Here is a 27,325-nt window from a genome sequence, read left to right as displayed (position 1 = left end):
TGAGAAAGAAAAAGTTAAATAAAAATAATATAAAGTTAAAATATTATTAAAATATTATTTTTTAATATTATTTTTATTTTAGAACTTGAAAATTTTGAATTATTTTTTTGTGTCTGGATGTTGAAAAAAATTGTAATGATTAGATAAAAAAATTGAACATTTGAAATTTAATAGTATTTTTTTGTGACGTTTAGATATTGAAATAAGATAGAATGAAATGAAATGAGATGAAATGAAATAAGATGAGAGGCAATTTCTATCCAAACTAGTCCCAAGTGGGGGTGAGTTTTATATGTCTATTGGTTGGGGCAGCAAAGGGTGTTAAATATACGATTATGGGGTTTGAAATGATGAGGAAGAGATAAGAATGAAGTGCGATCCAATCCTAACCATACACTTGGTGTTGTCGATCTATTAGGTCAAAGATTGAGAGTAAAAGTGAAGCATAAATGAAAAAAAAAACCTAAAAATGGAACTAATTAATTGAGGGATATCATAATATTTTCGCCTAGCATAAGTTTCTCTTTATAAATTGATCCAGTCTTCATTTCAACGATCACAATTTTTTTTTATTATTTTGGAGAAATCAAGCATTCATGTTATATAAATTGAATAAGATACAAAGGTTTTTTTTTTTTTTTTTAAAGAGTTAGGTCTCATGTCTAATAGGGATCCCTCCCCATATAATTGAGAACCCTCACTTTTGTTAGGAGAAAACTTTGATTATTACAAAAAAGTACTTGGGGTTACAAATAAAACTAGAAAGACCACCCAAGTATCAAAAAAAAAAATAACCTGAATAAACAATACACACCAAAAGAATAAACAAAACAAACAAATGACCCTAATAGCCAGAACCCAAAAACAATGTAGCACCAAACAAATAAAAAGACGATGAACGTTGCATTCACAATGCATTAGAAACTCTAGAAAAAAAATTCCTCAACGTCTCAAATAAGGTAGACCCGATCTATCTATTCTCAAAATTCCTTTGAGCAAGTGGAGTACTTCATTAAAATGTCGCCACACTCTTGAAAAATTTCCAACAACCATCCGAGCAAGAAAATATGCCTCATAGTTACCCTCTCGGAAAGTATGTTTAAACGTCACCTGTATTCCGCAATCATATCAACAATATCATCCCAATAATTCTCCAAATACCAAATACCACATCTCCCTTTCTCAACCATTTTATTATGAAAAGTGATTTCATCTCCACTTCTACCATAAGAATTCCCAAATCTTTGCAATGCTTTAAACCATAATAAAGCGCCAAAAATTCAGCCGAGTTATTCGTCTCTTGTTCTAAATATTTCGCAAAAGCCAACAATAAACTTTTGTTATCCCTCCGAACAATTCTACCAGCTCCTGAAACACCCGGATTTCCCAAGCAACTACCATCGACATTTAATTTTACCCAGCTAGAAGCGGATTTTTTTCCAGCTAATCAAGGTTGTTTGCTTCCTTTTCAACGACTTAAAAGGAATATCCAAAACTTGCAATACACATTCATCTCCCACCTTATAATTTTTTCCAACACGAATTTGAAAACCCACCCAAGCAATGGCCGTTTTAATAGACAACCATAAGGACTCAACAAATTTTTTTGTACCTTCCATGCATGCGTTACATCGCCATACCCAAAGAGACCAACTTAAAATCATCGGAATTACCCCCAACAAGTTGACCAGCTTGAGATGTATTAAAGGCTCTTCTTATCCATAATTCCATTCTTTCTCTCCACGATCGACTTGAATCAAAAGGAATTCCAAGGTACATAGAGGCACGATACCATAGTTCATTTGCTAAAAGTCCATGTGCAAGCACATGATCCTGATCTTCTACACTGCCATCTACACAACATTCACACTTCGAGACAATTGGGATACCCAACTCCCGAACTTGGCTATCCATACTAAGACAATAATTCAAAACTTTCCAGCAAGTAATAGAGTACTTTTTGGGTAAGGCTAAATTCCACAACCAATCATTCCAAACTACACAAGGTCCTTTTATACGATAACACTCCCAAGCTGACTTCAAACTAAAATCTCCATCTACATTTGGTTTCCATATCAGGGTATCTGCACCACTGTTATACCTGCCAAGACCTTCAATGATTTCCTCCAAATTATTGTCCGCCACCAGGTTTCTTAGAAGCCAAATGTCCCAGCCATTGTTTATCCTACATTCTTTTACTAACAATTTCGGACAGCCATTAATAGTGAGCACCTAAGCCAATATACCAGACTTCAACCACTTATCTCTCCAGAAAGAGACATTTCCCTCTCTAAGACAAAAAATAGACTGATCTATAATTTTTAGAATCACTTCTATTATACCATGCCAGAACATTGAGCCTTTCTTCAGGTCCACCACTGAAATGTTTTGGTCTTTTAAATATTTTGCTTTGACAAAAGAAGACTAAAGAGAATGCTGAGTTAAAAGCTTCCAGCCAAACTTCATAAATAAAGCTCCTTGCACATCATCTAGCTGCCACAACGTAATACCCTCTTCCTCTATTGGTTTACAAAGCTTATGCCAAGCTATCCATTTACGTTTTGGATTGCCATTCGTGCATTTCCAAAAAAGAGAGCTAAAAGTCTTATTGAGATAACTAATAACTTCCTTGGGAACTCACATAACCGAAAGTAAATGAATAGGGATACTAGCCAATACATGTCGTAATAACAGAAGTCTTGCACCATTAGATAACATTTTTTATCGGCACCCTTCCAGCTGAGATCTAATTCGGTCCAATAATTCATCAAAATATGTAATTTTCATGTGACCAGATATCAAAGGAACCCCCAAATACTTTGCAAGAAAATAGCCTTTTGAAAAAGAAGTCAATTGCAGCAAGCTTCTTCTTCTACTAAGTGACATGTTTTTAGAAAAGAAAATGGCAGACTTTTCTTTATTAACTCTCTATCCAGACCACTCTTCATAAATATTGAAGATATCCAAGATCCTTTTCATCGATGATCTTCCACCATTAGCAAAAAAAAATAATATCATCAGCATACAATAAGTGGGATATAAGAGTTGCACCTTGAGGATGAGAGAAAGAACCAATTTTGCCACTTTGAAAATTGTACTTCAGCAACCAAGATAGCATTTCCTCCATAAGAATAAATAAATAGGGCAACAAAGGGTCCCCTTGACGCAACCCACGATCACTCAGAAAAAAATCTTTTTGTCGTTCCATTCATCACAATTGAGAACCAAGAACTTGATATTCATTGTCTAACCAGGTCGCAAATCTGATTAGAAAATCCAAAGGATTTCATTACATGTATCAAGAAATCCCAATCAATACAATCATATGCTTTTGTCATGTCTATTTTTAATAAAACATTTCCCCCACGACTCAACTGATTAATCATATGCACCATTTCTTGAGCCAAAACAATATTCTAAAAAATGCTTCTTCCCTGCAAAAACGCATCTTGTTCCGGGGATATAATTTTCTCTAAAATCAGCGACATCCTTTTAACAAGAATATTAGAGAAAACTTTATATATCACAGAACAAAGACTAATTGGATGAAATTTGTCAAAACCAAATGGCTAAGACACTTTCAGAATCAAAACTATGTATAAGGCCGAATAAAACTGAGGTATAGGAGTACCCCAAAATAAATCTCTGATAGCCTCCACAACATTTGCTTCAACTACATCCCAACATGATTGATAGAATCTAGATCCAAACCCATCCGGCCCTGGGCTACTATTTAAAGGAATTGCAAACATCGATTCCTTAATTTCTTGGATTGAAGGGAGCTGAATAATAGCTCTGTTTCCTTGCTCCACCACAGCACTTTCAATATAGAGAATGATCAGGAAGATCTCTAGGAGGCCTAGGACGAAAGAAAAGATCGAAAATCATCAACAACACTTTCATGTATGGTTTCAGGAGTGGCTAAAACTGTACCATCCACCATCTTCATCTCCTTAACCATAGGCTTAGACAGGGAAGCAAAAGTCTTAAAAAAATTGACTAGAAGCCTTTTTTTTCTCTAGCCAATTCAGCTTAATCTGTTGAGAGAGGTGAGTATTTTCTCTTTGCTGCCACAAATCTAATTCCTCTTTTGTAAGAAACACATTAGATTCCAAAGAATTTGAAAAACCTGCTTGAAGTTGTAACTCAGTAGCTTCAATTTTGTTTTCTAGCCTTTGGATATTTAGATCCGTGTGCCCAAAAACTCAAAAATTTCAATCTTTAAGCACCACTTACAATCTCTTCAATTTAGTTGCCAAACCAAACAGCCCACCTCACCAACTGATTCCTGCCAAGACTCCTCAACCACATCTAGGAAACCATCATGAGACACCCACATTTGTTGAAACTTAAAGGAAGAGGGCCCATACCAAAAATTATTCGAATTCAGTGAGACAAGGAGCATGATCCGAGGTTTTTTTTGTCAATAACTTGTAAAATGTATCAGGCAGCATCGAAACGGCTTCTAAATTCCACAAACCACCATCAATACACGACCAGCTTCGCGCCATTCCATTTTGTCCATTACACTATGAAAATTTACTCCACAATACCTTCATTTCACACAAACCACAAGACTCAATGAACGAATTAAATTCCTCCATAGCCTGTCGCAAGCAAGGCCTACCACCACATCTTTCACCATCTTCACGTATAGTATTAAAATCTCCAATACAAACCCAAGGCTTGTTTTGTGGCATATCATTGCTCAACGAACTCCATATGGTTCTTCTCTCAATGTGACTGCACTTTGCATAAACCAAAGAAATAAACCAACACCTACCTTCGAAATTCAAAGAAATCGTGACATGTTGATCACTAGAATTCAGAATTGCCAAATGAAGACCAGTTCTCCATAATAGCCAAAGTTTACCCCCAAAACTTTGATTCGAATAACAACCTTCAAGATTCAACTAACTCTTCAAAACTTCCAATCTAGATTCCTTAACAAACAACTCTGCTAGCATAATAAAATCAATCTTAAATTGTTTAATTAACTTCTTCATCCTTCTTCTAGAAGGATGAAGGCCACATATATTCCAGAATAGTGGACAACACATCAATAATTAAACCGTGCAGGTTTGCTAGGAACCCGAGAAGAATATTGAGTAACAATTACATGCTTACCATCTTTCTTTTTTACTGGAGAATCATAATCAGAAGCACACACCTTCTCTTTGCAAAGATGATCACAGTGTATGCCATCAGGAGCCGAAACATAACCCTCTTAAATAGCAGGATCTTCATCCTGTATTTGCACTTCTGTTTCAGCACTATCCAAATCCACCACAACATCATCCATATCCTCTAACTGAACCTTAATCTCCTGCCCAGAATCAACATTAATAGGAACCAAAACAAGAGATTGTTCCCCAACCGAATCCTCAACATTTCTTTCTGTTTAACAAATTTCCCATTCCTTAATCAATGGCCTTTCTATATCCTCAACTTCCTTCAAACATATATCCTCTGGAGCATCAATCTCTTTCGTGTTACTAGGACTCGCCTTATCCACATTCCTCTGTTATGAATCAATATACATTTTTGGTGCCTTCTCAATCTCAATCTAAGGTATCACATGATCAACCACAGTAGTATTTTTTTCCTTCCAAACTTTCATTTTTTTCTCTCCTCAATCTTGTTTTTTTCCACCTCATTTTTCTCTGAAATCTTCCATCTACAGGTCTTCAAATTATGTCCTTGAACATTACAATTAGAACAAAAGGTAGGTAATGTTTCAAACTGAACCTGCATATAAATGCTCAACTCCTGGTGGGGATTACCAATCCATATCCCAAGAGCATGTTTACGCGCAGCATCAACCAACAAGACCCTCACCCCATCTGTTCTTGTAGCGCATCTAGTCGCATTGTCCCGACATAAGAAATTCCAATCGGAGTAGTGATATTCATGAGAAACGATTCCTGATATAAATTTGGGGGGTAAACTAGGAAGAACAATCCAAACTGGTATCAACAAAGGCTCTTTGTCTTCATTAAAATTCGGTGACCATTGGAAACAACGATAAGAAACTCCATCTACATCAGTGGCTTCTCTCGATAGTGCCTTTAAAAAGTCAGGTTCATTCGAGAACCTCACAAAAATATTATGCGGCCTTCACATTGCTGAAACTACCGGCTGCTTCTCCAATCCCCATTGATTTCTGATAAATGAATGAATAGCATCCAAAGATGGGCATTGTCGGATGAATTTCATCACCATTGAAAATTTGAAAGGCGCTGCAGATCTATCAGTTTCTTCCTTAGTGAACAAAATACAGAACTCGCCATCGATGATTTTAGGAGGACGCAGGGGAACCTCCACCACAGGGATCGGTTGAGGCGATTGTGCAACCAAATCATCAAAAGTCTTCTGTCTATTCGCCGACACCGATGAGCCAGAAGGGCCCCTGGTGGCAGCCATAGCTTCTCCACAAACTCAGCAAACCAAAAACCTAGTAGAGCCTAAGACTTAACGTGGAAGGACTGAAACTTGTAGATACAGAGTTCATCGTGTATAGCACATAGGAAGTACCAAGAAAATCATACAGTAATGATACCATCAACTTCAACTGCTAAGCAACTAGAAAGGAAATCAGAACATTGATGCCACCATTTAAAGGTATCATCAACATTACAAGCATGGCATGCCAATAAATGAGCAGCTTCATTGCCTTGTTGACCCACATGAAGAATTTCTGTATTATGAAAGTAAGGCAATAAATCAGAGGGTTGTAGCTGAAAAACTGTTCCTGATGATATCAAATTGCTTCAATTACAATTAAAGAATCTCCTAAAATCATATCTGAACTACCCAGATGAACAACCATTTGCAAGCTGCCCCTCAATGCTACAAGGGACTGAATTTCATCCACTGCATAAAGCCCATCTTCTCTTTGAGACAGCCACAATCAATTCACCCCTCTCATTTCGTAAAATAGCTCCAACACCTAATTTGTGTTTAGAACGGAAAATAGCCCCCTCAAAATTTAGGGGGTTTCCAACAAGGTGTAGAAACTTGCATATGAATTTTTTTTAGGAGTATGTACGAGCTGGAAATTTTCCACAATCAAAACTTCTATCAACAATATCAGCTGCAACTAGATGATCTATAGTTTGAAAAAGTAACGAAGTCCTAAACTTCCATAACTCCCAAGCAATTGAACTTATAATTCTTGAGTAAGAGTACATTTAGATATTGAACTGAGTTGAGTTGAATTGAGATGATAAAATATTATTAAAATATTATTTTTTTAATATTATTATTATTTTAAAATTTAAAAAAATTGAATTATTTATTATATTTTATATTAAAATTTAAAAAAATTATAATAATTAAATAAAATAAATTGAGATAGATTAACGTTCTAAATGAAGCCTAAATGATCATTAATACAAGATATTACCCGCTAGCTGTACCAAATCAAAAAATGAGAGCACGATGCAATAATATCTAACCTGTCTAAGTCATAATATTGCACCCAAATAGCTAGCTAGGTTGAATAGTACTACTGGGGCAAGCATTAATAAAGTACTATGGATGGCAGGCATCCTCGTCAGTCTCCTTACAAAAATTAGAAGTGCTACTAGCTACAAAATGAAGAGGCGTATGTATTTAAAAATTTAATTTGGTTCAATAACACTAGCCCCATTTAAAATCAGAATTTTAACTTTAAAATAATTGAATAATTTAAAATAAATTGGCTCAATTTAAAATTTAAATTTAAAACAAGGTCTGAGATTTGAGACATTAAAATAGATCGTGTTACCAATCTGATCAAAGGAATGGGGTCGGTCGGTTGGTCACATAAAAGTCTAGACATAACCACTATGATCATGAGTAACGGAATTAAAAATCTCTTTTCTTATAGTTTATCGTCGGAATATGAAAACAATAATGTTACATATATTTTTATTTTATTTTCATTCTTTGATGTAAAATGTCATATTTTTATCACCTTTATTTATTTAAAAAAATGTTTAAAAGTTGATGAAAAATGACATTTTATGATCATAATGAGATAAAAATAGATAAATAATATTACATACAATTATAAAGAATATAAATATTATATAATTATTTTTAAAAAAATAAATGTATATCGGATTTATATAAAAAAAATTAATTTTTTAATAATAAAGATGTACTGACTGAGAATATGATAATATATATATAAAGTGACTGATTCCATTATGTAATAACGCAAGTTAAAGGAGAAGAAACCAAAAAAAAAACTCGGGGAAAAGCTAGCAAACCTGAGCAAATGCAGATCGCACGTAAAATCTCCAAGAAATCCAGAAAGAACAATCCAATAGTTTACTATTTCAACGCGAGAAAAAAAATGCGCAAAGCATCATTGTGTCCAGCACCGACAAGTTTTTTATACGTGACAAGACCCGTTTGGGAAATTACGTGGGAAAGTGTGTTGGCGTGAACATGTCGTACATGGTATGCACTCGGACTGAAAGATCATAATTATATTTTTAGTACATGGCTTTTGTATTCCTTGGTTTAGGCATGTTGCGTAGTTTCGTCTGAATTATATTGTATTTTTGATTATTTCTCCTACGTAGTTGTCCTGAAGCACCAGAGCGTACTTAATTTTATTTTTAGAATAGTTATATAGTTTATATTAAAAATAAATAAATATAGATAAAAATTTTTGTTAAAAATATTTATTTTATATATATAATATAATATTATCTAGACCACACATCTTTTTAAATGAGTATTAGAAATACTTAACTAGAAACAAATCATACAGTAAGTGTAAAGGAAACACTACTACAATAACTTATCTCTAATATTACTCTTAAAAAAATAAAAATTCCATTGAACCGGACGGATCATACCAAATAGATAGATTTGGTCTGGTTCGTAACCGGTGCAATGCAATACCAATTCTTAAAAGCAAAAGTTGATTCTAAATCGGAGTGATATCGATTTTTATATTTTAAAAATCGGTTTAAAACAAACCGAATTGATACATATATTTTAAATTTTTTATATTATATATAATTTTTATATTATTATATATATATATATTATATATGCTACACTTCTAATTAAGATATATTAAAATTCTAATCTTATTATTTAAGTCTATTAATCATAATATAAAATTAATATATTAGTATAATTAAACACAAATTAAATTATTTTAATCTTACTATTCAAATTTATTAATCTCACTAATAATTTAGACACTATTTATATTATATTAATATAATTGAATATTAAATACTATATTCTCATAATTAAATTTAATATTAATTTAGACACTACATAGTTCATACATGCATCGTCGAAGCTGTTAAAAAATAATGAATTGTTGGCTGGCTTGAACTAATTGAACACATGGTACGTACGCATGCACTCGATCGATCATAGTATACGATACGACCTGATCATGATCTCATTCCTTGGAGTACTCTTTATCACTACTCTTTGGCACTTTTTTATTTTTTATTTATAAAGGAAAGGAGGTGGGAGGTCTCGAATTTTCCTATTTAAACCAAACCTTATATAATTTAGTTCGAAGGTCGATCTTTTTAGCTGCAAATTCTCGCTCTCTTTTCTCTCTTACAAGGTTCGTGACAGGTGGAGAAGTGGAGTACTGCGCGCTTAGTTTAAAACCCAATGTAAAGCAACCAAACTACATCATTTCAAGTTTAGAAAAACCATAACTGTCAAGAGGACCCGAAAACTGTCATGTCCAGCTTTATACCTACCAACAATTTCTCGAAGCACAATAAAATATAATTTAAATCCATTTCCATCTTTATCAAACCTGACCTGCAGGCAAAAGCTAGCTGCTTTGGCTAGCCTCAATTAATGAGCTTGAAAAATAATATTGGATTAGAGATGAAAGTGAAACCAAGTACTGATATTGTAGAAATCTCCTCATGTTTTGAGTTTCTAAATTTTGCATTTAGCTTCTTTTATTTAAATCTCGCTAGATCTTGTATTACTTGAAAAAAAAAAAAAATCTATTTGCGATTGACTATTTCTTAAAAAAATGATTATTTTATATTAAAATTAATATATTTTTACCATTAATAATCATTCTTATAATAAATAATATATCACAAACGTTCGTTTTTATTGTAATATATATAATTAGGACATGATTAACATGTGGAGATTTGTGAACGAAACTCGTTATTGGTATGCGAAAACACATTTAAGTCTTCTATAACATTTGACATCATTCTATAAATTTGTTTCTGAGACGGTTGAAGGACCGAGCTGATTGTACAATCTCACGTGACATCACATGTGATCATACCCAACATGACTAATGAGTTAAGGAGCGAGATTTAGGCCTGTTTAATCTAATATCTTTATTATAATTTTTTAAATTCTTACATAAAAATGTAATAAATAATTTAATTTTTTTAAATTTTAAAATAATAATAATATTAAAAAATAATATTTTAATAATATTTTATTCAAATTATCTAAAATCATTTTATTTCATCTTATTTCACTATCTAATTAGCTCTTAACTCACATTTGATATCACATACCCAACAATATGACTAATAAGTTAAGGAAAAAGGTACTTTACCTCCTTATTTTGTCCGTTTTATTTGATTGTTGATAAAAAAAAAAATTTATTTAATAATTAAGAAAGTAATTTTAAGTATATTATTATATTTTTTTTATTTTTTAAAAATATTTAAATATATTAAAAAAATATGAAAAGTAAAAAATAAAAAAAAAGGGGTACCGCCAGCGGGAAGAGTGGGCTCATAAGTTAAAATTCAATTTTAATTTCGCTGTTGATTAGGTGAAAAAGTATAATTTCGTTAATGTGAGTTGATGATGTCTAATTAATGTCTTGTACCACTGTTTCAACAATATAGTACATTTGAATAGGTCTTGCATTAATTAAGCACTATTTGGGGACATTAATTTACCGAAGTACTGAGACTATTAGATTGAATCCAGAGTCGGGGTGTGTCATAATTTCAGTGCTGATAATTTCGATGTTGGGATATTTTTTATTTTATAAAAATAAAATAACAAGCTCGCGTAACTTGACGTTAGATTTTTTTCTCTTCTTGACTGTAGCAATTTTTTTTTTTTTTTTTTCACATCCTTTCAATTAGCACCTAACATTCTGACCGCAGGAAGACAAGAGGACAGTTGAAGCTTCCCGTCACTTGTCACCCGGCCTGGTGCTGACTCTTCTAAAGCATTATAAAGAACCCCAGACAAGTCTTTATCTTCAAAACAAGCAAACTTTACTAGGTTATTATAATAACTTATGGGTTCCCTTGCTTTCTACCCCTTTTTAAGCCATATCCCATCTATATTATATGCTTCCTTCATATATGTACCCTTTAAGGCCAAAACATATCTATATAATCTTCTCAACGTACAACAACGTGAATGTGGAAGCTGGGTGCTGCTGCTGCTTGTTAAATTTCCAAGGAAAAAGCGTCTTCAAAACTCTCATCCATGGCTGCATTGATCTTGAGCTCAACAAATAATATTTTCCGGCAAGTTTTCCGATCTAGCTTTCTCTTTCTGTTATTCTTTTTTGTGAGTTCTAGGCCCCCAGGGGACCCCATCAAATGTTCATTAAAGAATACAAACTGCACGATCACAAACTCCTACGGAGCCTTTCCCGATCGAAGCGTGTGTCGAGCAGCAGAAGTGGCGTACCCATCCACCGAGGAAGAACTCACTTCAGTGGTAGCAACAGCAACCAGGAGCCTAAGGAAAATGAAGGTGGCAACACGTACCTCACACAGCATTCCCAAGCTAGTCTGTCCGGACGGCCAAGATGGGCTGCTAATAAGCACCAAGTATCTGAACCGTACGTTGAAAATTGATGTTGAAGCTATGACGATGACTGTGGAGAGTGGTGTAACATTGAGGCAGCTTATCAATGAGGCCGGAAAGGCCGGGCTGGCCTTTGTTTTTGCCCCGTATTGGTGGGGCTTGACAATTGGTGGCATGTTGGGCACGGGTGCCCATGGCAGTACATTGTGGGGAAAAGGGAGCTCAGTTCATGATTATGTTGTGCAACTTCGAATCGTTAGTCCTGGTGGTCGCGAAGATGGGTATGTTAAGGTTCGGACGCTCAATGATGGCGACAGAGATTTTAATGCAGCCAAAGTTTCGCTTGGAGTTCTAGGAGTTATTTCACAGGTACGTCGATCGTTTTGCATCTTATTTATAAATAATATGGTAACTAGACCAACTTGAACGACAAGATTTGATGATCGGTGTCGTCCATGAGAATTTTGAAAGTGTATGTGTAAAATATCATTCAACCGGTAATCAATCACATTTTCCTGATCGAGTATGTAACATTAATATGGTCAAGTTCTTTCATTGAAATTCCCGTTTGGCCATCTTTATACCTTGGGTCCTGTCTTTAATTTAGCGTAGAGTAATTGGATTGGGAATATATTCCAAAAGCCGAGGAACACATATATATTAATTAGCGTGTCTGTAATATACCCAAAGCTGCATGCATCTTTAAAAAGAAAAAATTTACGCAAGTTATTACTATTCATACATCCTCCATATATTTTATAATTTTTTTTCTTTTATCAAATATTTAATATATAAATAATGAATATAAGAGTTGAATTAGTTTAAAAAGAATAAACTCAAAAAAAAATAAAAATAAAAAAAAATATTAAAAAACTTGAAAATTTAGAAAAATATGATGCATAGAGATTTGAAAGGTTGTGTAACATTACTCCTTTAAAAAAGATGAACGTACGTGTGCATCTATGCTGCTTAAGTTTCCTCTCCATTTTCTTTGTATATATATATATATATATATATATATATATATATATATATGAGATAATGAATCTAGATTGAATTGCCATTCTCTCTTGAGTTCTGTTGTGTTTGCCACAATTCGAAGTGAGCTAGCTTCTTTGTTTTTTTTTTTTTCTTTTTTTTTTTTTTGTCTCTCTCTAAGCAAGCAAATTTTATTAGAAAATAAAAAGATTATAAAGAGGGGGTGAGGTTCTCTAACAAACATCACAAGACAATAATCACAGTATAAAAAAGATGGAAAAAAATAAAATAAAATAGATTTTGAGACCAATTTCTTGATCCCATCCATGCTTTACAAAGAGGGAGCTATCTTAAAATATGATTTTTAAGTAAGCCATCGCTGGAGGTGGTGTAAGCTGTGAGTGCATTGTAATTTATTGTCTTAAAATATTTTTTAGAGAGATCTATAATTTATTTTTTAATATCATCGATTAAGAAAAACGATAACATAATAGAAAGATCAGCATCAAATGGATAGATTTGTGACTGATCATCTATCTTCTTATACTTCTATGATGGTGCGTAGAGGCTACGTGCTAATAGTTGGGAGGTGAGATAGGACAGATGTAAAAGATTGTGAAGTGGATAATCTACTAGAACGAAACGTGTAACTGGCAAAGCCATTGGGGCGTGTCAAGACCACACGCAGAAGTAAGCCGTGCGTGAGGGTCATGCCTCGAGATTTTTGACACGGAATTGTAGATCTGACAAAAATCGAAGTGGTGAAAGTATATTCACACAATGATAGTGTAAAAGAAATTGAGATAGAAATGAAGATGGAGAGAGAGGTGGAAAACATGTTCACACAATTGTCACCCTCCTTTCTGGCAGAAGCTCTCGGAATGATCTGAACTTTCTAGATAGATAATACAAATACTATAAATACTAATTTCATATTGCTAACCAATTAGGTGAAATTAACCCATCCCAGATTAGGTGAGCTCCTAGTCCGTGAAATCACAGTCCTTGAGGCCGTTACCCTACGGCAGTAGCTAGACATTAGGGAGTTAATATGGGTCCCATTGATCAGAAAATAGACTTTAATACTCAATGGTACTGGCCTACCGGCCATTGCCCAAATCATTAATGGTGTGCAGGGCCGCAATCATTAAATCATATTAATTAAAGAAAATCCACCATTATATTATTTTCAATGAATTTTTAAAAAAATAGTGAGTTCGAGTATATACAAAGAAAAATGTTAAGCGTATTAGCTAGTATGAGTTTCCATATCATGCGCACGGGATGGCAGCGGATCCAAGAATTTACTTTTGGAGGCAATTAGTATTGAAGTAAATTTTTATTTATTTTTCATAAGATTTATGTTGTACTATATATATATATATATATATATATATAATATGAAAGCATTGTAAAAGTGATTCTAGATGCAAAAGGTATTAATATATTTATGGATCTAGCTAGGGAGTGACAATACGAAAATTCTTGGAAGAAGCTCTAGCCGTCTCCCCTTCTCCCTATGAGTTTTTCTTTATATTTTAAAAAATACAATTAAATAATAATTTTTTCCTAAACTGAGCCAGTGGGGCCAATTGAGCAAATATATATCGTAGTAAAAGTTTATTTTATACAAGTCCGTATAAAACACACACACACACGTGTAGATAAGTATTTATACTATGTATAATATTATACGTACCTGGCTACCTTTCATAAGATGGCATGAAAAGAAAACATGCATGCAGTATTTTAAAAAAGATATTGTAATCGATTTATTATCAATGTGATATCATGTGTTTAAGTTTTTTTTTGATGCGTAGATCAATGCTCCAAAGTCATGAATGGCTAAGAAAGAAAACTGCTCACATTTGCAGGTCACTCTTAAACTACAACCCCTCTTCAAGAGATCCATCACCTACTTGGCAAAGAGTGATTCAGACTTGGGAGATGAAGTTGCAAGTTTTGGGAATGAGCATGAGTTTGCTGATATAACTTGGTATCCTAGTCAACGCAAGGCAGTCTATCGGATTGATGATCGTGTCTCCATAAACACGTCCGGTAATGGTCTCTATGATTTCACGCCATTCCGCTCTACACCTGCCCTCGAACTGGCCATTATCAGAATCACAGGTTAGCCAGTAGTTTAAAGTTTAAACACCGTCTCCAAAAGTTGGATGTGGTGGTATTTCTGATGACATGTTTTTGAGCATGTTTAAACAGAGGAGTTTCAAGAATCCACTAGTGATGTCAATGGAAAGTGCATCGGTGCAATGACAGTTGTCTCTGCACTCGTGAATAGTGCCTACGGTTTGACTAACAATGGTATTGCTATTTTCTTCCTCATTTCCAAATATTTTTATACGAAATTAAAGTGTATTTCCCTATTAGATCAAGTAATGCATTTGGATTATTAGGTATTGCCTTTATGGGCTATCCGGTTGTTGGATATCACAACAGGTTTCAAGCATCCGGAACCTGCTTAGACAGTCTAGAGGATGCACGGATGACGGCATGTGCATGGGACCCAAGAGTTAAGGGTGAGTTCTTTCACCAAACCACTTTCAGCATTGGCTTGTCCATGGCTAAGAGCTTCATCCAAGACGTGCAAAAGCTAAACGACTTGGTGCCCAAAGCAATGTGTGGCATAGAACTTTACAATGGAATCCTCATGCGCTACGTTAAGGCTTCGAGTGCTTACCTGGGCAAGCAAGAAGATGCAGTAGACTTTGATATCACATATTATCGAAGCAAAGACCCCACGAATCCTAGGCTTTACGAAGACATACTAGAAGAAGTTGAGCAACTCGCACTTTTCAAGTACGGGGCACTGCCCCATTGGGGAAAGAATAGGAACCTAGCGTTCGAGGGAGTGATCAAGAGGTACAAAAATGCTAGAAAATTCTTAAAGGTTAAGGAAATTTACGATCCATTAGGGCTATTCTCTAGTGAGTGGACAAATCAAGTTCTGGGATTGGAAAACGGGTTGACTGTAGATAAGCAGGGTTGTGCACTAGAAGGGTTGTGCATATGCTCAAAAGACAGTCATTGTGCTCCAAGCAAGGGCTATTATTGCAGATCAGGAAAAGTATACAAAGATGCTAGGGTTTGTACTCGTTCAACGTCTTGTGAGGATATAAACGCTGTTCGTGGTGTCAATGCCCCTGTTAATTAGTTGAGTAGCTTCCACGGATTTAAGGCATATATGCCATCAATTAAGTACTGTTGCGGCCAAAATTTCTAAGTTTTTCTGGCAAATTTGGCTCTGATTAGAAAAAAAGGTTGAGACTGAAGTGCTTCTATAATCAATCTATAATATTATTATGAATTATATTAAACAGAATAGTACTATAAATACTTAGATTTTAAAGTATATATATGTCATGAATACCATATGAAATATATATATATATTCATTTAACTATTGTTTTTTCATCATCACGATTAGCTTGAGGATATTTAATGATAGAAAATGATCAAATAATAATAGTTAAAACGATGATAATTAATAGCACGTCAGATTATATGTTAAGGACTCTATCACATATTCTCTCCAGCACGATACTATTGCATCCTCACAAGATAAAGTCCATTCAGAATATTGAACAACTATAAGTTTCATAGTTAGAGAGAATATTGAACAACTATAAGTTTCATAGTTAGAGTTGGTCACTACAATATTTTATAGATGTAATTAATGCGATAGCTTATTAGAGCATGACTGAGACTCCTATTCGAACTCTGGAAATGTATTCTATTCATAACAAAAACTGCACCACGATTTGGTCAGCTAAAAATTATTCAAGAAAAGCTTATATACTTTAATATTACATAACAATATATATATATATATATATATATATATATATATATATATAATCGGATCTCCAAACCGTTACATATATTTCAAGGTGCAATATCATAAATTACAACAAATTTCGAACTGCGCGCAGATCCTAAATTAGTAATGATGTACTTATAAAAACTTGCATTGAAATAAATTGTGAATTTCCTTAGATATTCACCCGAGACGATCAATAGTTTCAATATGTACCGCTAGGGCTGTACAGAAACCGACGCCACCGGCCGCCATCAGGAACCGGCCGAAACTGGTGGAGAACCGGTCGGTGTGCAGTGGCAATTTGAAGAAACCGACCTTCAGCAGTTCAGTCTCGATTTGAAGTTGGACCGGACCGCTGAACCGACCGATATAATAAAATCTTTTTTTTTTTTAATATGCCCTTATTGAAATGACGCCGAGTGGAACGGCGTTGTTTTAGTTAATAAGTATTACAACAGATAATGGAAACGACGCCGTTTGGCATTAAATCAAACGGCGTCGTTTTATTAAGAACGTAAGAAAAAAAAAATTAGTCTGAAATGACGCCGTTCCACTTAAGTTGCCATTCCACTTAAACTTAAGTGGAACAGCATCATTTCGAGTGAGTCTTCTTCTTTCCCAGCCCCTCCTTCTCCCGAATGCGATCTTTGCAACTCTCTCTCTCTCTCTCTCTCCTCTGTAACTCTCTCTCTCTCCTATGCAACTCTCTCTCTCTCTCAGTCTCTCTCATTATTCTCTTAATAAAACCGCCAGAGAACCGATGCCGATGGAGAACCGCTAGAGAATCGCCTCGATCGGTTTCCTCCTCCCCATCAACCGGTTACGGTCGGTGCCTCTCTCGTTTTTCCAAACGTCAGTCGACATCGGTTTTGCCCAAAAACCACGTCGATGACGTCGATTTTCACCCCTATGTATCGCTACAAGATACAATACTTTTTTTGGGTCCTCTCCTCCTAGAGGGTGAGGTCTAGTCTTTGCGAAAGCAAAGGTGGTCTCTTTGCACATAGGGTGCGGGTGCAATGGAGACTGAGCTAGGATGTGGAAAAGTTTCTCTTTATCTGATCAAGAGAGAACTGAGGTGGAGGTTCCACAGTCTAAAGTCAATAGAGAAGTGGCTAAAGGAAAGTTATGCATCATGGCACTGGTCATTTTAGAGAGAATGATCAACAAACACTACAAGAAAAATGAGCATTTGTCCAGATTATTTGCGATGAGAATGACTATTTGTAACGAAAATAGATTCATTTTAACAGGAAATAGTTATTTTCACAGGAAATAGCTGGTCACAAATAAGTAATTTTCTTATAGTGAAAGAAGCATTTCACATTACGATATCAAAGGCTTGGAATACGGTGGGATGGGTACAATTCAAAGAGATGGGTCATAACAAATTCCTGGTTGAGTTTCAACACCAATAGGATAAACTGAAGGTCCTTCTTGGCAGGCCATAGACTTTTGATAGGTTCTTAGTTTGCATGGAGGATTTCGATGGGACTAAAGCTCAAGGAGAGACTACTTTCTCTTCTGAGATCTTCTGGATCCAAGTTCATAACATGCCTTTGGTGAGCATGACTCGTGAAATAGGAATGCAAGTTGGCTATGGAGTTGGGAGAGTGCTCAAGATGGATACCGATGGGTCTGGTAGTGCATGGGGTCCTTTTTTATGGATGAAAGTGAGGGTGGATATCACAAGGCCTCTGTGCCAAGGGAGGTTTTTGAAGATTGATGATAAACAGGTATGACTGCTAATAAAATATGAAAGACTTCTTCTTCTACCCTTTTTTTTTTTTTTTCAGTGTGGAGTTATCAAGCATAAGGAAGGACGATGCTCGAAGGCCCTCGGGGAAGTATTATTAAGCCAAGCATTGAGTTAGGCCCTTGGCTCCGTGTTAACCATCCAAAGGTTGGCAGCACCTTCACCAAGAGATATTGTGTGGGGGGGGGGGGGGGGCTGTGGTGGCCAGAGTTTTGAACTGCCATTCTGGCAGTAGGACTAGACAGAGGAGGTAGGTAATTCTCTCGATCACAATCTGTCCCCTAATTTTCAGGATCCTCCTGCAAGCAAGCAACCTTTCTCGGTTTCCAAAGAGGAGGCCCAATAGAAAAGGAAAGTTAACTTGCCTAAAATGGAATGCCTCGAGGAGAAAACACCAGTGCTGCCTTTTGCTGCTAAAGGTCAGACAAGGCCATTTTTCAATGAACAGGAAATCGACAATAAAGATTTTGAGGGAGGATTTTTAGGAGCTAGTGACACAATTTTGAACCCAACTGAAAAGGGAAGTAGACCCTCGGGAGACCTTGCTGATGTGGTGATGTTACCTGCCGGTCATAATGAAGAGTCTCCTAAAGCTGCAATGGGGTCTTCCTTAGCCTCTCAGGTTAACTCACTAAACTAGTTTATGTCCTATAAGATTAATCAGCTGGTTCCAGTTAAGAAGAATTGATAGAGTGACAATAATGTATTAAATAAACATAAAGATTAAGGAGTTTTGGGCTGAAATCATGTTACATGCTTGTTTAAATACATTATAATAAAAGTAAGGAAGCTTGAGGCATGACTAAAATAAAAAGAAGGCTTTTATCTGTTTAGGTCACTCTTAGACATACACAGTAGCATTTCAAAAGAGAAAAAAAAAAAAAAACTTAAGTGTTTCATTTATGCCCTCCTTCACTCTTTTTTCTGTTTTACTTCCAACCCTAGCCTCCAATGGAACCGCAATCAACATGAGGGAATAACCACCCACTTATGAAGATTCGGGGTAGAAAAGGCGTGAGGACAAGGATAAACAAGAGGAGAATTAGAGAGAAGGGGCATCGGGTGGTGAAGCTTTCATTTTCCAGAGTTGATTTTAGGAGATTTTCATTCTTTCCAAAAACGATAGTCTGCTATGTTTTATTTGTTATTCTTCACAGAAAAATATACTATGTGTGAGTAAATTCCTAAACCTAGGCTCGGGAAGTCCTTTGAATGGATTGTGTTTTCTAGGGTTAAGAACTTCTCATCGCATTTAGAAAGTGGTATCCAGAGAAGTGTATACCTTCTATTCTATGATGTTGTTTTCAGGATTTGCTTACTAAGCCTTAGTTCATTGTTGACTGAAAGGGCACTGTAGATTCTTGGGTTAGGTAAGATCCTGGTTTTGTTAGCATACTTAATGATAGCTTGGTATTAATTTGATGGAGGTTATTTCCGAAATTGCATTGTGCATGCATGAATCATTTACATCATCCAAGCATTTTGTTCTTGACCGAAAGAGTGTTTGAGGGAAATCAAGAAGTCCCAATCCCTTGTGAAAATCAATCTATGAAAGGGACCCCGCAGCCTAGGTATTTGACAAAAGGTTTCTTAGACACTTAAAAATTGTTTTAAGGTTCTTTTCTTCAAAAATCACCAAGTTGGATATCTTAGAAAGTACCCCCAAGAGTTTTAACGAGAGTAGTTACATTTTTTTGGATTAAAAGAAAAAAAAACAAATTGTTATCAAGAAAAAAAATACCATCTCCATTCTTTGAATCCGTCCCTCATCATTTGTTCTAAGGTTTAATCAATAAGTACATTCTCACTTTCATTGCAAAAGCATCTTAGTTTAGATCTTTTAAACTTTAATCCCTGTGAATTCGACCTTGGCACTCTCCCTAGAAATAACCTCACACCTTCTGCACTTGGGAGGCATATTAATTGCAATGGGGTCTTCCTTAGCCTCTCAGGTTAACTCACTAAACTAGTTTATGTCCCAAAAGATTATTCAGCTGGTTTAAGTTAAGAAGAATCCACAATGGAAAAGAAGGGCAAGGGCTCACAACTTTTTCTTAATCGATAATATTCAGGATAATACTCAAAAGGGCCACACCAAAATCCCTTTCAAGAGGGAGTTTGATACTGCTCAAGATGATACTAGGTTTTCAGAACTTAGTAAAAAACATAAACTTAATCTGCTATCAATGGGGGATGTTAAGAAAGAAAAGTTGGTGGTGACTACTAGACAACACCACCAATAGCCATGAATTGCATAAGCTGGAACTGTCGAGGGCTTGGGAACTCTCGGATAGTTCATGAACTTCACCTCTTGGTCAAGGCTAAGGCCCCAAGTCTCATTTTCCTAATTGAGACTAAGTGCTCCAGGTTTAAGATGGAGAAAGTGAAACTAAAGCTAGGAATGCAACAATATTTTGTGGTGCACAGTATGGGGCAAGTGGTGGCCTGGCTTTCTTATGGACGAAAGACTTGACTGTGACTCTGAACTCTTATTCTCACTTTCACATTTCCCTCAAAATCAAACAAATGGGTGATAAGGGGAGTGGCTCATGACAGGCTTCTATGGCCATCTGATGGCCTCAAAGAGAAGTAGCAGCTAGAACTTACTACAAGCTTTAAAACATATAGATAATGTTCCAATGTTTTGTGTAGCGGACTATAATGAAATCCTACATAATGGAGAGAAGTATGGAGGGGGGGTTAGACCTTACTCTCAGATGGAAGCATTTAGACAAGCTTTAGTTAATAATGGATTGAGTGATCTGGGTTACACAGGAGACAAGTACACGTGGTGCAACAATAGACAATGGCCTCATTTCACCAAGGAAAGACTGGATAGGGATTGTGCTAATGCAAAATAGATTGAGTTGTTCTCATGTACTATGGTGAGAACAGAGGTTGCCCTTAAATCAGATCACAGGCCTCTAATTATATTCATCTCCTCCAGAGGTAAGTTCTTTACTAAAAGGGAAAGGCCTTTTAGATATGAGGCCTGTTGGGCAATTAGAGAGGAGTGCCATAAGGTTGTAGAGGAGGCATGGAAGGGACCTGGTTTGGCACAAAACAAACTTGAACTGGCAACTGCAGGTCTATCTAGATGCCAAGAGAAGCTCAGAGAATGGGGTAAAGCAACAACTAGTGGTTCTAAAAAAGAGATCCAAGCAAAGAGGCAACAATTGTCTAACCTGCAAAAGGCTAACACAAGGAACCTAACTGATATCATAAGGGCCAAAAAACAAGAGTTAGAAAAACTGCTTGAGGAGGATGACAAAAAGTGGAGACAAAGGGAAAAACATAAATGGTTGAGGGAGAGAGACATAAACACTAAGTTTTTTTACCAGTGTGCTACCCAAAGAAGAAAAAGAACTTTCATAAGAAAAGTTGTAGATGAAACTGGAGAAGAGGTAGTAATGAAGGAGGAGATTAGTGCAAAATTTCAGACCTTCTTCAAGGGCCTCTTCACTACTTCCTATCTTGTAGACATTCCTCTTTGCTTAAAGCACTTAGACAAAACAATCACTGATGACATGAACTCAAAGCTCCTCAGAAAGTTCACAAGGCAAGAAGTTGAAGAAGCTTTTTTTGGCATGAATTCTCTGAGCTCACCAGGGCCAGATAGCTTCCCTCCAGCATTCTATCAAAACCATTGGGGCACTGTTAGCCAAGAGGTAAGTGAAGCTGTCCTTTTCTTACTCAATTTAGATGGTCAATTTGATGCTATAAACTCTACACATATTGCACTTATTCCTAAGTTCAATTGTTCCTCAAAAGTATCTGACTTTCGACCTATAAGCCTTTGCAATGTTTTGTATAAGATTGTATCAAAAGCCATAGCCAACAGATTGAAGCTGATCCTTCAAGACATTATTTCCCCCACTTAATCAACCTTTGTCCCAGGCAGATTAATCTCTGACAACATCATAGTTGCATTTGAAACATTACACTCCATGAATAGCAGATTGAAAGGGAAAGAGGGTTTCATGGCTTTGAAGCTGGATATGAGCAAGGTGTATGATCGTATTGAATGAGCTTTTCTAAGAGAAGTGATGAGAAAAAAGGTTGAGATTGAAGTGCTTCTGTAATCAATTATAATATTATTATGAATTATATTAAACATAATAGTACTATAAATACTTAGATTTTAATGTATATGCCATGAATACTATATGAAATATATATTCATTTAACTATTGTTTTTTCATCATGAAGATTAGCTGGAGGATATTTAATGATAAAAACTAGTTTTCCAATTGTTTATTGACACATTAGAAAATGATTAAATAATAATAGTTAAAACGATAATAAATAGCGAGTCAAATTACATGTTAAGGACTCTATCACATATTCTCTCCAGCACGATATATACTATTTCATCCTCATAAGATAAAGTCCATTCAAATTGAACAACTATGTACATGTTTCGTAGTTAGAGTTGGTCACTACCTTGAGACTGAGACTCCTACTTGAACTCTACAAATGTATTCTATTAATAACAAAAGCTGCACCACGATTTGGTCAGCTAAAAATTATTCAAGAAAAGCTTATATACTTTAACATTACATAACAATATTGTGATAACCCGAAACATGCTTAGATTACATCCATGTTTAATTTTGTTGCTTTTAGTATTATTTTAAGGCCATGAGAATATGTCTAGTTGGATTTAGGCCTTAGATTTGTATATAGCAACCCAAGTCCAAGAGAAGGCCAACTAAGCCCATGTATATTTCGGCCACCATGAGAAGCCCAAGCCCAAAAACCCTAGTAACGTTTGGCCCATTACCAAATGTCTTTGCTACAAGTGCCATGTGTCATACATGCATAACACTATGTATCTGGACATGACAGTGGGCTGAGGGAGAGAGATAAACGTGTTTGGAAAGCCAAGGGAAAGCATGCACACCAACCCTAGCTTGGATGCCACATGTCATGCATGCAAGAGATCTTCTAGAAGAAAGAAAGAGGAAAGGACCTAGAGAAGGCCAAGGGATTTTTGGCCAACTCACCCACATGCCTACACCATACCACTTAGCATGAGTTTAAAGTCCCAAGATATATTTGTATAGGGAAGTGGTGCCTAGGGAAGACCAAGGGGATTTCTAAGAGAGATTTGCATAGGGAAGTTCGGGAAGTCCAAGGGACAAAACGGAGTGTTCGGTTTCCACACCACGCCCAACCAAGGGATTCTTTTCAGATATTGCCACTTGTCAAACATGCAAGGACTTTCTAGAAAGAATATGAAGATAAAACCACGCGAAATGACTAACCTACCCTTACTTTTTTGGCCACTACACCTAAAGGCATACTCACACATGCCACTTGTCACCTTAGGGCTACAAAAGAGATTCTTAGAAAGTGGAAAGTCACCTAGAAAAGAGGTATTGGAAGATGAAGGATCAGATGGGAATTGGGAAAGGAGATGGACGGCTAGGGCAAGGCACACACCTATTCTATGTGTCACACATGCAAAACCTCATTTTGGAAGATGAATAGACATTGAGAGTGATTTACCTTTCTATCCTAAGATGCATTGTATCTAGATGAAATAGAAGGGGCATAAAAGACAAAACTTTTGGCTAGGGCCAAGGGCCGCAAACCCAAGAGATCTTTCCACCTTCCCAAGGTAATCCAAGCATGTGGAAGGGGAAGAGACATTAGGCTAGAGGGGGGAGAAGAGATGACACTTGTCCTTCATGCATTGGACCACAAGCAACCAATGAGGGATTGAGAGGAATTTTATAAAAGTGGGAGAGACACACACCCAAGGGTTCCCTTGTCATTTTCGAAATTGCTTATGCTCTCCATCCTCCATACCACTTCACACCAAAACTAGAAGATTTCTCACCTTTCACTCACTTTCCTTCCATCCAAATAAAAGAGGCTACTCTTGTCTATGTTCAAGAGAGGGTCACGACACTAGCAAGAAGGAGGCTACAGTGAGGATCTCTTAGTTTCTATTTTCTTCACATCACTCATGTCTAACTCAAGGAGATGATGAATCTCCAAAGAGTTTTAGATTTTTGACACACACACACACACAAGGTCAATCTTGAAACTACCTAGGGTTTTTGAGAAAAGAAAGGGAGCCGAGATCTTGAGGACTTAGAACTTCCACATACTTGACCACCCACGTGAACCACACACACATGTTCAATGTAACACCCTGGCCTAGCCAAGCTGCTCTACAATTTTTTTTTTTTTGGGTTTATAGGTATGAAAAGCCCATTTGGGATTATGAGTAATTTTTTTTTTTTTTTTTTTTTGAGAGAGCATAGGCCTAAGATTTTATTTTGGCGGATATTGAATTTTTATTGGGCTTTCCATGTTAGTTAAATTCTTGGAATATTTTTTATTTGGGTTAAAGATCTTTTTATGGGCCGAGAAAACTTTTGGACAAGTTGGATTATTTTTTTAAGTTGAGTCGAGGCTCAAAACTCAGGATAAAGCCCACTGATTAATTTCTTATGCCATCCAAAATGTGGGCCCAAATATATAAAATGGGCTTTACCAGATCACCCCAAAAGCCCAAGCCTGTGAGAACTATGCCAGACTCCATTACATGCACGGCTTCGATCACGCCCATTTCCCTCAGCATGCATGATTCATGTTCGCTTCGATCACGTCCCTCATTCCCTCATCTCTAGGATTTTTCTTTTAGTTCTCAACCACCTATATATATATATATATATATATATATATATATAGATACATTTATCCCTCATGCATGAAGAAGACCCTGAAGAAGACCCAAGCTGTCGCAACCTTCTCCTAGCCTACAGCTCCTCTATAGCCATGGCTCCTCCACATTCAATGTTGCACACCATCACAGAAGGGTAGATCATTGTCGCTGCCCTCTTTTCATGACCTCAGCCATCCAAACTCCTCAGAGCATCTACCATTCTTTGTGAACCACAACCACCACCCAAACTCCTCCATGAAACCGTCCCCAGCCACTGGGCACCGTAGTCGAGCCTAGCCCGAGATGCATCTTGTAGTTGTTTCGTGCATTTCTTCCTTAGAAACCAACTCCCGTGTGACCTCTCCATCACGGAAGCAACTTGGGTTGTCCACCGCATGTAACCAACTGCCCAGACCTCACCACTGTAGCCCAGCCGTGAACCCACGTGGAGTCACTGCTGGCCATCGCCGAAAAAGAAAGCCTTTGTTTCTCCTCCTGAAAATAGGGCAACACAACACACTCGGTTGATCACCACCGTACGACGGAAAAATTATAGGGCTAGCCACAGAATCTGCCGGTTGCCATCTTCCCGTCAGCCTTGGGCCACCTCAGTTCCGCCTTGCCCCTCACGGTAAGCCATCGCCAAACGTTTACACTGTTTCTCCATCCCTTTCTCTCACTATGCTCACTCTTTCTCATCTCTCTCTCTCTCTCATTAACGCTTAGCCACTCATCTTGCCGACACAACCTCTGCATCCGCCTAGCTCTACCGCAACTCCTCTAGGTGAGTCTCCGTCACACCTAGGTCTCCCTCTCGCTAGTGATCTTTTACATACTAAAGTGGTTTTTGCATTTTACGTAGGAGAAGAATTGTTTTATGACATTACTATTTTACCCTCTAAGTTGCAAGTCAAAGTATAAGGTGTTTTGAACTCATAATTCGGTTGGATTGATTTTACGGTAGGTTATAATTTATTACAGAAACTTTATTTTTCCTATAGAAAATATTTAAGCTTTTAAATTTGTAATTATATTCTTTTAAATTGGGCCTAGTTTCTCTTATATTGGTACAAAAATTATATTTTTTATAGAAATATTTTAGAATTAATGTATAAGTAAGAAGTGTTAATTGATATTGAGGTAAGTTGGGAAGTAATTATATTTTGGGAAAATTAGGTTACGTAGTATTTCAGGTTTAAGCATTTATATACGTGTTCGATTGGAAATTTATGGGAGTACATGACTATTTTATAGGTGACGATTGATTTTTGTTCAGTACTATTGTGGAGAAATTCTAAAAGGTTAAGAAGTCTGGGTAAACGGGGTTTCTATACTAGATTTTGCATAAAAAGAAAATGAAACGAGGTTGATTTTAAAAATATGCATGTTTGTTTTGAAAAAAACTTGAAAATAATTTCAGTTATTTGCTCTGCATTGCATTACTCATGAGATCCGTAAAAGAAAATAAGAGTATTTTTTTTCATGACTGGTGCAGACATGAGCTAGTTTTGAATCATTTTGTTTCTGATATGGAAAAGAGCGAATATGAGTCTTGCTTTTTAGAAAGTTTTGTTTTGATGAAATAAAAATGTTCTGATGCATTAGATCTAAAAGTTTTGTTGTAAATAAATGAAGATGTTTTTTTATTCTGTTTATTTCGAATATGTGAAATTATTTGAAACTGTTCGGTATTTGATTTTTGATATGATGTGGCATCTGAAAACCTTGGCATGAGATTCTGATTCTGTATTTTTATTAAAGACTGATTCTGATGATTCTGTTATGTTTTGATAAGGCCCAACCACGTGTTATAATAGTGGATATGGCCCTTCCACGGGTTATAATTGTGGTTTATAATCCTACCACGGGGGTTAAACATGGTATACAGCCCAACTACGGGTGATAATAGTGGATACGGCCCAGCCACGGGTAATAATAGTGGCATACGACCCAACCACGGGTGGTAATAGTGGATACGACCCAACCACGGGTGATAATAGTGAATACGATCCAACCACGAGTTATAATAGTGGATATGGCCCTTCCATGGGTTATAATTGTGGTTTATAACCCTACCACGAGAGTTAAACATGGAACACGGCCCAACCACGGGTGATAATAGTGGATACGGCTTTTCCACGGATTATAATTGTGGTTTATAACCTTACCATGAGGGTTAAACATAGTATATGTCCTGATGTGATGCTTCGATATGATAAAGATGAGGCTTCAGATTTTGATATGCCAAAAGATTTTTGAATAAAATTGTTTTATGAAAGTT

The 27,325-nt window shown here is 36.1% G+C and overlaps 1 protein-coding gene across 1 annotated transcript; it reads left to right on the top strand.

Annotated features, from left to right (window-relative positions):
- The first annotated feature begins 11,185 nt into the window (after positions 1-11,185).
- Positions 11,186-16,103, top strand: LOC121248636 (probable L-gulonolactone oxidase 6). Its single transcript, XM_041147166.1, has 4 exons — positions 11,186-12,162; positions 14,646-14,901; positions 14,992-15,093; positions 15,186-16,103. Exons 1-4 carry the CDS (start codon positions 11,467-11,469, stop codon positions 15,941-15,943), a joined length of 1,812 nt encoding a protein of 603 aa, XP_041003100.1. The 5' UTR covers positions 11,186-11,466; the 3' UTR covers positions 15,944-16,103.
- Positions 16,104-27,325: the final 11,222 nt, after the last annotated feature.

The sequence above is a fragment of the Juglans microcarpa x Juglans regia genome, chromosome 1D (assembly GCF_004785595.1).
Source record: "Juglans microcarpa x Juglans regia isolate MS1-56 chromosome 1D, Jm3101_v1.0, whole genome shotgun sequence".
Classification (NCBI taxonomy): Eukaryota; Viridiplantae; Streptophyta; class Magnoliopsida; order Fagales; family Juglandaceae; genus Juglans; species Juglans microcarpa x Juglans regia.
Note: the sequence above shows the minus strand (reverse complement) of the source record. Positions and strands in the feature narration are given on the sequence as shown.